Source organism: Orycteropus afer, unplaced genomic scaffold, assembly GCF_000298275.1.
Source record: "Orycteropus afer afer isolate SDZICR_OR568_19922 unplaced genomic scaffold, OryAfe1.0 scaffold00007, whole genome shotgun sequence".
In the NCBI taxonomy this organism is placed as follows: Eukaryota; Metazoa; Chordata; class Mammalia; order Tubulidentata; family Orycteropodidae; genus Orycteropus; species Orycteropus afer.
This window is the reverse complement of record NW_006921594.1, coordinates 15261117-15271278: the sequence shown is the minus strand read 5'-3', so window position 1 is coordinate 15271278 and position 10162 is coordinate 15261117. Positions and strand designations below refer to the sequence as shown.

At 38.6% G+C, this 10162-nt stretch overlaps 1 protein-coding gene across 1 annotated transcript in view; it reads right to left on the bottom strand.

The window, feature by feature from the left end:
* The window catches only part of SRPK2 (SRSF protein kinase 2), a 198531-nt gene that overhangs the window by 73272 nt on the left and 115097 nt on the right, over positions 1-10162 (bottom strand). The window contains exons 4-6 of the mRNA XM_042781411.1: positions 3327-3435; positions 2737-2824; positions 2416-2503 (exon numbers count right to left, since the gene is read on the bottom strand). Coding sequence (XP_042637345.1) covers positions 2416-2503; positions 2737-2824; positions 3327-3435 — 285 coding nt within the window. The remainder of the gene's footprint in view (positions 1-2415; positions 2504-2736; positions 2825-3326; positions 3436-10162) is intronic.

The window sequence follows — 10162 nt, the reverse complement described above, 5'->3', positions numbered from 1 at the left end:
CTCTTCTTAAAAAGCAAGAGGAACACCTAACTCATAGTTCACCAAAAAATTCATTCATCTTTCAAGAATCATTCATTTCAATCAGGGTAATTTCTTTTTGAGAAAGTAAATGCTCTGGAGCATATTCTAATGAAATAGAAAAATGTGAAAATAACAATCTGGGACAGCTCAATTAAGGTGACAGTTTTGGGGGAAGGGGCAAACTTCTCTGGATTAAGAAAGACTTAGGAGAAAATAACCCTGTTTGGCGAAATGTGATTCAAATGAGTTTTTAAAGAGCCTTTTTTTGGGGGGATAATGAACAAGGAAATCTGAATATGGACTAAGTACGATGTGATAATAAAGAACTATAGTTAATTTTCTCCCTGAATTAATTGCATTATGGTGATGTCTTAAAAAAAATAAAAAAGGTCCCTATTTTTTAAGTATAATTTTGTGTTCTTGAGACTATACACAGCAAAACATACGCCATGTCAACACTTTCTATATGTACCATTTAGTGACACTGATTACATTCTTCCAGTTTTGCACCCATTCTCTCTTTCCTTTAAAAAGTCCCTTTGAAAAGAAAAAAAAAAATTATGATTTGGGTGAAAGTTGACAGAGCAAACTAGTTTTCCACTCAACAATTCACAAGCATTTTATTTCAAGCCACTGACTGCCATTTAACAGCATTCTTTCCACTTTTTCCCTGTGTTTACCTTTTCCATTCCTCCTTCCTTCCTATACCTTCCTGCCTTCTTATCTTCATCCTTGAGTAAATGGTGCCCGTTTGATCTAGTAGGTTGACCACTGTAAGGAATGCCACCCCCCTGGTGTTACTGTTCACCTTATAGATCTATTATTACGTAGCTGAAAGTTGAGCCATGGGGGTGGGTTCAGTTCCAGCCTTGGCAGTTCCATCATTCTCTATCAGACCAATAAGCCTGGTCCCCCCCCCCCCCCCCCCCCTCCCCCGATTTTGAGGTTTGTTCTGCATTTTTTTCCTCCTCTATCTGGAACCTCCTACTGTGAGCCTTCCCTTTCAGAGCAGTCTGGCAGTGGTAGCCAGGCAACATCTGGTTCTTCTGGTCTCAGGGTGGGGGGTTTTCCCCAGGGTCCATTAGCCCTTTGGATTGTTCCCACATCTTTGATTTTCTTCACTGCTCTGTGCTCCAAGACAGGGAGAGAGCAATGGTGCACACCTCAGAGGGCCCCTCACAAGCTTTCAAGATCCACCCCAGTCACTCCTCACCCAAAGCAGGACGAAGAACCTTCTGTAGAAAAGTCCCTAGTTCAAAAAAGAATCACACTGACATTTCTAGAGTTAAAAGGCTAGGACATGTCGCCTTTGATTTAAAAATAACTCAGCAAAGACAGATGTAACAATTATGGTCAGACCTTGATAAGTATTAAATTTCAGTGATAGGTTTACAGAAATTCACTGTGCTATTATCTATACTTTTATTACGTGTTTCAACCTTTTCATAAAATTTTTAAAGAAAAACAATAGGTGTCACTTCCAACAAGCACTGGTTTATGTCAGATTTATCAACTAGTACAGAAACATAGCATTTTATTTCACCAGGCTTTTTCAAAGATGGCAAACGGAGAATAAAATAAGTAAAACCAAAACCCTTCCATATTCACCTGGCAGAGAGATGATCTACTGTGATTACAATTATTTGAAAGACTAGGCTGTTTCATCCTGGAAACAGAATTTAGTATTATTAGTTACTATTCAGTACTAAAAGCACTCAAATGCAATTTCTCTACATACACATTAACAGAGCATCTTCCCCTTATAGACTCAAAAAATGCTTTAACCTCACACTGTATTCTGTGGCTACTCAAACAAACAAAAAAAAACTCACTGCCATGAAGTCCATTTGGACTCGCAGCGACTCCTTCCTTGGGTTTCTGAGGTGGTATCTCTACAGAAGTAGATGCCCAGTCTTCCTTCCTAGGAGTGGCTGGTGGGTTTGAACTGCCAGTCTTCTGGTCAGCAGTCAAGTGCCTGAGGCACTACACCACCAGAGCTCCTTTGGTGGCTACTAGGGCATATGTAATCCTTACAAACTGATCTAAAGATGTTTAAAGCACCCAGCATTCCTAGTCTCTGCTTCCATTTACCACTGCAAAAATAAACTTCCCCACAGTCAATGGAAAAAAAATAATAATACTTCCATGCCAAAATAAAAAATCAAGTTGTTTAGAAAGAAGAAGTTTTTTGTAAGATTCTATTATACCAAAAACTCAAAAGGCCATTAAAGGAATACCATTTTATAACACTCTGCAATACTCGAGGCTTATGTTAAGGTTAATACAGAAAGAAACCAGCTCATACAGGGGTTGGAAATATTTACATTCTTTAGAAGTGAAAAGAAAAACTATAATTAACCCTTCAGGAAGGAAAAGATTTGTCAGAAAGGATACGTATTCCATTCATGCCTGAGATCTTGAAGTCATCGATTAGCTGCACCACCATATCTTTATTTGGGTCACTGGGATCACTTTCTCGAACCTATACCAGGAAACACGAGGGAAGAAGGCAAGAGCTTAAGATGCAAATTATTTTTTTTCTATTATTTCAACAAAATTGTTTTTAATAAAAGTGATGTTACAAAAAAAGATTTAATATTTAATATTTGAACTTATGAAAAATAAATTCAACTTTAGTATTGCCCAGGAAAAAAACCACTGTGAGATTTTTAAGTCATTAATTTTTCTTTTTCATTCACATTTTGTCATACTTACACATTTGAGCAATTTTATTTCATCCAAGGCCGTCTCTGTATAATGTTGGGCACTTTTTACAACTTTCATTGCAACAAATCTTTTCCCCCTTTAAAAAAAAAAAATATGTTACCAATCAGATTTATCCAATATTAGAAACTTACATAGTACTAGTTTATGTAAATATTATATAAACTATGTAACTTATATAGTACTTTTCAAACCATGGGACAAGACACTATGTAGTTGTGCAGTTTCTTGACAAGGATTATAGTTTTCAAAAAGTCATATATCGCTGCTTTGAGAGGGCTATTCATTATTATTTTACAGTTGAATGTTTCTCCGATATATTTAATTACTAGAAAAGCAGTATGACCTTAATGTAAAGCAACTTTAATTAATAAGTTTCAGAAACAAAGCTAGAACAAAGTTAAATATTTTAAGATACCAGGCAAATTAATTTCAAACTGAGAAGGAGGAAGATGGTCAGCTGGAGCAGGCTTGTGCCAAGCAGTTCCATGCAAAAAACAGGTCCCTCAGCCATACTTTCTTAGGAAACTAAGAACATTGAGCCAGACCAGGAATCAAGCATTCTGACGAGGAACACTTACTGCATATCCCAGCATAACCAGACAGTAGAGAAGTGTCCCCATCCTAGCTTCCTAATAACATGGTATCGACCATTGAAGAGGTCTCCAATTTTCACTGGATGATATCCACCTGTTGTAAGAAAACAAAAAGTGAAACTAAAATTGTCAGAAAGATAGTAATAGCATTTTACTGCTTCTCAATTCCTGATGTCATTAAAAATGACTATCAGATTAAAGCATGTCCAATAATACCTTTTTTTTTTTTTCCAGGAATATCTTTCATCAGGAGAAACATGTACTATATGTCTTTATAGTAAGCTTTTTGTTTGTTGTGATATAATTTTAAAAGGCAGTAAACCACCTAGGCACTATATTAACAATGATTCCGATTTTTGTATTTGAACCTAGGTATGTATAATATACAATCCCCAGCCCTTGATTTCGTAAACCACTTTTCTTTCTTCTCAGCAGTAAGTTAAACTCAGATCTTTTTTGGATTTGTTCAAGATAACCCTACCAAAATAAGGGATGTTTACTGTGCATAATTTTCATATCCCAGTAGTTTATGTGTACCCAGTAAGGATTTCTATAATGTAGGTCCCTCAATTTACCACCCAACAGAACACATTCCTCTCACTGCTCTTCCTCCAACCCAAATTCTTGTGTGGAAACTCCTTTAGAATAACGAGGAAATCAGTTAAGGAGGGAGAAAGCACTCTCTTAAGGTAGACTCTAAGAGAAGGTAAAGGTATTTTTATGACATTTTTAAGTAAAATAAGCAAGGTACAAAACAACATGTATAATATGATACCACTTTTGGGAAACATACAAAAAAAAAAAGAATAAGGTGTTAACAATGGGTATCTCTAAGACAGCAAATTTGTCCTTTATTCTTTTTACTTATAGTTCATATTTGATTCATATTTTTAAATTTTTCTATTTATAGTTCTAATTTTTCCTACAAACTATTTTCCTACTTTACTTTGAAAACAAATTTTCTTTTAATTTAGCATATAATATTTTTTAATTGCAAAATTGTTCTTTCTCATTTCTTAATTATGAAGAATTCTTATAACTTACTCAAAAAAAGAGACAGAGGGATAGATTGTGCCTAGTGTTGGGAGACCCAAAGCAGGTGCAGGAATTAATAAACAACATCCTTCAATACACCTGTGTAACTCCAAGAGCATTAGGAAATAGTTTAGCAGGTCCTATGGATATTTATGAACATTTGAACTGTGCTGCATTAGTGAAGCAGGGAGTTGCCCAGATACTGAGCATCTAAGATTCTTACTTATGTATCACCAATGCACTTATTTTTCCTTCATTTTAATCTCAAAATCTATTAATAATGTTTTGAGATAAAAATATGAACTAAAGATAGTAAATAAGGAATAAAACAAAGTAAATCAATAAATACCTTATTATTTAATTCAAAAATCAATACAGAATTTTTTTTTGAACTTTTTATTGTGATTTTGGTGAAGGTTTACAGAGCACACTAGTTTACTATTCAACAATTCATACACATTTTTTTGTGTGACATTAGTTACAGTTTCCTCAATGTAATGGTACTCTTCCCAATTCCTACCTGGGTTCCCCATTTCCATTTCATCCTTCTTCCCTGCCCCTTCCTGCTTTCTGAGCTTTGATTTTTGGACAAATAAAGGTCTTTTGGTCTCATATGCTTGACTGTTCTGAGATGCATGTTCCTCATGGGTGTTACTGTTCACTTTATAGACCTATCTATTGTTTGGCTGAAACATAATTCCCAAAGGTAGGTTCCACTTCAGGGCTGAAGGGTTCAGAACAGACTTTAAACAATTAAAATTAGCACTGAAAATGAGGAAAAGAAAATTAGCATTTTTAAAGACATATGAGGAGTGCCATGCTAGGTATTTTATTTCCAGTACTGTGTTCCATGAAGCAAAATAAACTATAACACATTACAGGTGTTCCACTGGGGGAGGAAGAAGGGAAAGAGGAAGAGTTTCTTTGGGAAATACAGAGGTAAGCACAGCAAAGCAAATTTCCTGACCACAGGAGTTCTCAAAGCCTAAAGTCTTAACACACTGTGTGAACCACTAAGAGAGAACACACTGTAGCTTCTAGACATAAGTGGTCATAAAATTACTTCTTAAGACACTAGTCACATTTTATAATTTAGGCAACACTGACATATTATCTTACTTAATTCTTACAACAACTCTGAAATGTAGGTGGTGTTTTTACTACCCTGCTGATGAGGGTATCAAGGGCTCAGAGAGTAAGTAGTAGGTTCAAAACTGGGAACTGTCTAACACCAAAGCCCATGCTTTATCCACTATTAAAAAATGAACTTCATTTTTAATAACTGTTTCTTGGTCTCCCCCAACTCACCCCCCAAAAATTATAATGCCCATCTTATACAAAACAAAACAAAACAAAACAAAAACCCAAACTCACTGCCATCACATCATTTCTGGCTCATAGCAACCCCCATTGGGTTTCTGCAGCTGTAAATCTTTACGGAAGTAGATCGCCTTGTCTTCCTTCCGCAGAGCAGCTGGTAGGTTTGAATTACTACCTTCCAGTTAGCAGTCAAGTGCCTTATCCACTGTGCCACCACAGCTCCTTTTACAGTCCCTCTATATGGGAGCTCTGGTGGCGTAGTGCCTAAGGCATTGACTGCTAACCAGAAGGCTGGAGGTTCAAACCCACCAGCCACTCCTCAGAAGAAAGACTGAGCAAGCTACTTCTGCAGTGACACCACCTCAGAAACCCAAGGTGGGGTCGCTATGAGTCAGATTTGACTCGATGGCAGTGAGTTTTGTGAGTTTATTATTAATTCCAATTCACAAATCTCATGATAATGTGTGTTCAGTATGCTGGGAACACTGAATGGTCCAATTAAAAACTATTTACTACTTAATTACACATTATCACTAAATTAAACTCCCTAAATGACTGCTAACCAGAAGGGTGGCTGTTCAAACCCACCAGCCACTCCTCGGAAGGAAGGTTGGGCAATCCTACTTCCGTAGTGATGTTGTTGTTGTTGTTATGTGCCGTCGAGTAGGCCCCGACTCATAGCGACCCCTCCTTGGGTTTCCGAGGCAGTATCACTACGGAAGTAGGATTGCCCAACCTTCCTCCGTAGTGATACTGCCTCGGAAACCCAAGGAGGAGTCGCTATGAGTCGGGGCCGACTCAACGGCAAACAACAACATCTTTCATAGATACATCCTGAAGTATACATGGATGAAATTATAAGATGTCTGAGATTTGCTCAGTTGGGGAAAAATATAACTCTGGATCAAGCAAGAATGACCAAATATTGCTAAATGGTGGTTACGCATGTGTGCTTGTGTATCTGTGTATGGGGGGGATGTTGTTATATTATTCTCTCTACTTGTGTGTAGCGTAGTGCCTAAGGCACTTGACTGCTAACCAGAAGGTCTTTATGACTCGGAAGCCACTGGAGGACAAACAACAACAGTGGTGTGGTAATAGTATTGTTATGTTTAAAAGGGCCTTATCTCTCATAGAGGAGCTCTGGTAGCATAGTGCCTAAGGCACTTGCCTGCTAACCAGACGGCTGGCAATTCAAACCCACCAGCCACTCCTTGGAAGGAAGGTTGGGCAATCCTACTTCCATAGTGATACTGCCTCGGAAACCCAAGGAGGGGTCGCTATGATTCGGGTCCAACTCGACGGCACATAACAACAACAACAACAACAAATTTGTTCTAAAAAAGTTTTTAATTAAGGCATATAGAGAAAGAAACTTGTATCACTAGTATATATTATGGTTCAGATTTGAATTCTCAGCCAGATGTGAGGACATGTGAGCAAAAATAGAAGGAACACTGCTCTGATAGTAACAAAAGTGCAACAGCTCCTTCTCTCAATGGGACTTTGAAAGTTAAACAGAAAATTAATAGATGAGTCCACTTATCTCTGGAGCTCACAGGCTAGCTAAGAATACTGTCTCTAAAAATAGGTCAAACAAATATAAAAAACAAAAACCACTACTGTCGAGTCAATTCAGATTCATATTACCCTACAGGACAGAATAGAACTGTCAAGTTTTCCAAGGCTATAAATCTTTACAGAAACAAACTGTTACATCTTTCTCTCAAGGAGCAGCTGGTGGGTTCAAATCACTGACCTTCCCATTAGCGGCCAAGTGCTTTAACCACTGCACCACCAGGGGTCCTGCATTCCAAGTCTATAACCTTATATTATGCCCTAATGCCCTTCCTACAGAAACCAATATTCTCTTTGGATAATCTTTTCATTCTCCTCTCACAGAAAGGTAGTCTTGTTTATAAGGCATCTCCTCTAACACACACTAGCTGCCATGAGTGGGAAGCACTTCCCCCACATGCCAGACCAGGACCATCCACCCTGCATCCAGGGACTCAGAAAATGGACACGGCACAAACTCCATCAGAAATGTCTCCGGATCTCTGGGTGAGCTGTGTGCAGTACAATGAATAGCACATAATGGCCATACCGCGTGATGGCCATCCCATGGTCAACTACTCATCTAGCAAATAAGGAATCCTGAGCACAGTCAGATTATACAACGACCCAATTATCCCTAGGTTCCTTTTGTGGCTTCACCAACAGGCAGTCAGAGAGCAAGATAACTGAGCTAGGCAGGCAGAGAACTGGAAAAGGTCAAGGATATGAGATCTATTATGATTCTGGGGTTTGGTATAAATTTACACTTCAGTATGTTTACTGTTTAAGAAGCCCTGGTGGCACAGTGGTTACGCACTTGGCTGATAACTGAAAGGTCTGTGATTTGAACCCACAAACTATTCCATGGGAGAAAAATATGGCAGTGTGCTTCCATAAAGATTACAGCCTCAGAAACCCTATGGGGCAGGGCAGTTCTAGTCTGTCCTTTACGGTTGCTATGAGTTGCAGGTTTGGTTTTCTGTATTGTTCCTTATGTTTACTGTTTAAGATAAAAATCATGCATTTATCCCTTAAAAGCTCTTCTTCTCTTTTTGAAAAAACAAATCCTAGTTTAGATCACAAATACAAAGAGCTAGGATGGTGAATGGTCTATTAAGCTATCATCAAATTCATTGCTCTATGCAACTACTGGTCTCTTTGCTCATCTGGAGCAAAGAGTGAAAAAAAATTAAAGATGCATGCCAACAATTAGTCCAAAGGACTAACGGACCACATGAACCTCAGCCTCCATGACCCTGAGACCGAAAGACACCTGGCTACCACTACCAACTGCTCTGAACGTGATCACGTTAGAAGGGCCTAGACAGACTGGGAGAAAAATGTAGAGCACAACTCAAAATCATTAAAAAAAAAAAAAGGTCAGGTTTACTGGTTGGATAGAAACTGGTGGAACTTTCAAGGCTAAGGCTGGCGCTTGGCCACACTTTGGGACCTTGAACTGAACTCACTCCTGTGGCTAACTCTCAGCCAAACAAGAGACAGGCCTACAAGCTGAACACCAGAGAGATTCACTCCTCAGAACCATCGCGGGAGAGTAAAAGGCCAGCATCTGCACAGGGAGAAAGCTAGGAAGGTAGGAATGCATAGGCAGGAAAGGCACAGGAAAGGGTGACCACAGGGATAATAACCAGTATCACAAAACAAAATGTGAATGAAAGAAAAACAGTAACTGTAGGAAATGCAGGCATTCACCAAACTATTCCTTCAACAGTTCTGATAATTTCATAATAAAGGGAGTGTCATCTGTGGCCAGCCTCTTGCTTGTTTCCTCCACCCAAACAAAGGTGTGCTGGTAAGAGGAATTATTACCCAGTCACTAAGGGACAGGGTGGGAGAAGACGAATTTCAACCACTCAGAGGGGCAGGGCAGAAAGGAGAGAGACTTTGAAACGTGACCAGATAAAACAAATTTTCTCAATGCTGAAAAAAAATTGAGATGGGAAAAAAAAAAAAAAACCCTGTTCAAGGCCTACTCTCTCTTTTTTTTGTAACTGATTTTTTGGTGGAAAGTTACACAGCAAGTCAGTTTTATATTTGACAATTTCTGCACAAACTGTTCAGTGACATTAGTTACATTTATCACAATATGTCAACATTCTCTTTAATTGTGTTTTATTTGTTCCATTTCCAGTACTCTAAAGCCTAAGCTTACATTCTTAGCATTTACTATCTTGATTAAGGCAAACAATATTGCAGTAACTTATTATCCTTCCTACTAAATAAGTGGGGGAGAGAGTGGCTTAGGGAGAAGGAAGCCTAGCAAGGTCCATTGTCACCAAGATAAGTAAGCATTAGAATCAGAATTAGAATAAAGATGTTCTAGATTCTTAAAAACAAGAAAAAAAATTTAAGTGTGCTCCTTTCTACTGCACCATGTTTCGGTATTCACTCATCAGTTAAAATATGTTTCCCTTTTCTTGATGAGAAAGGAACTCTGGTGGCGTAGTGCCTAAGGCATGTGACTGCCAACAAGAAGGTTGGGGGGTTCAAACCCACCCCTGCTCCACTGATGGAAGATGAAGCAATCTACTCTACTGCCTTGCAAAGATTTACCACCTTGGAAACCTGAGGGGAGGTCACTATAAGTCAGAACCAACTTGATGGCACTGGGTTTGTGGGGTTCTTTAGAACTAGAGAAGAAGCACTGGTGGTGTAGTTAAAGCATTCAGCTGCTAACCAAAGGGTCCACAGTTCAAACCCGCCAGCTGCTCTCTCTGTGGGAGAAAGATGAGTCAGTCTACTTCTGTAAAGATTTACAGCCTTGAAAACCCTAAGGGGGCAGTTCTACTCTGTCCTATAGGGTCACTATGAGTCAGAATTGACTCAATGACAGTTGGGTTTTTGGTTCCTTGATGAGTAAGAGAATGACTTTTTTTTTCTTTTTTAAT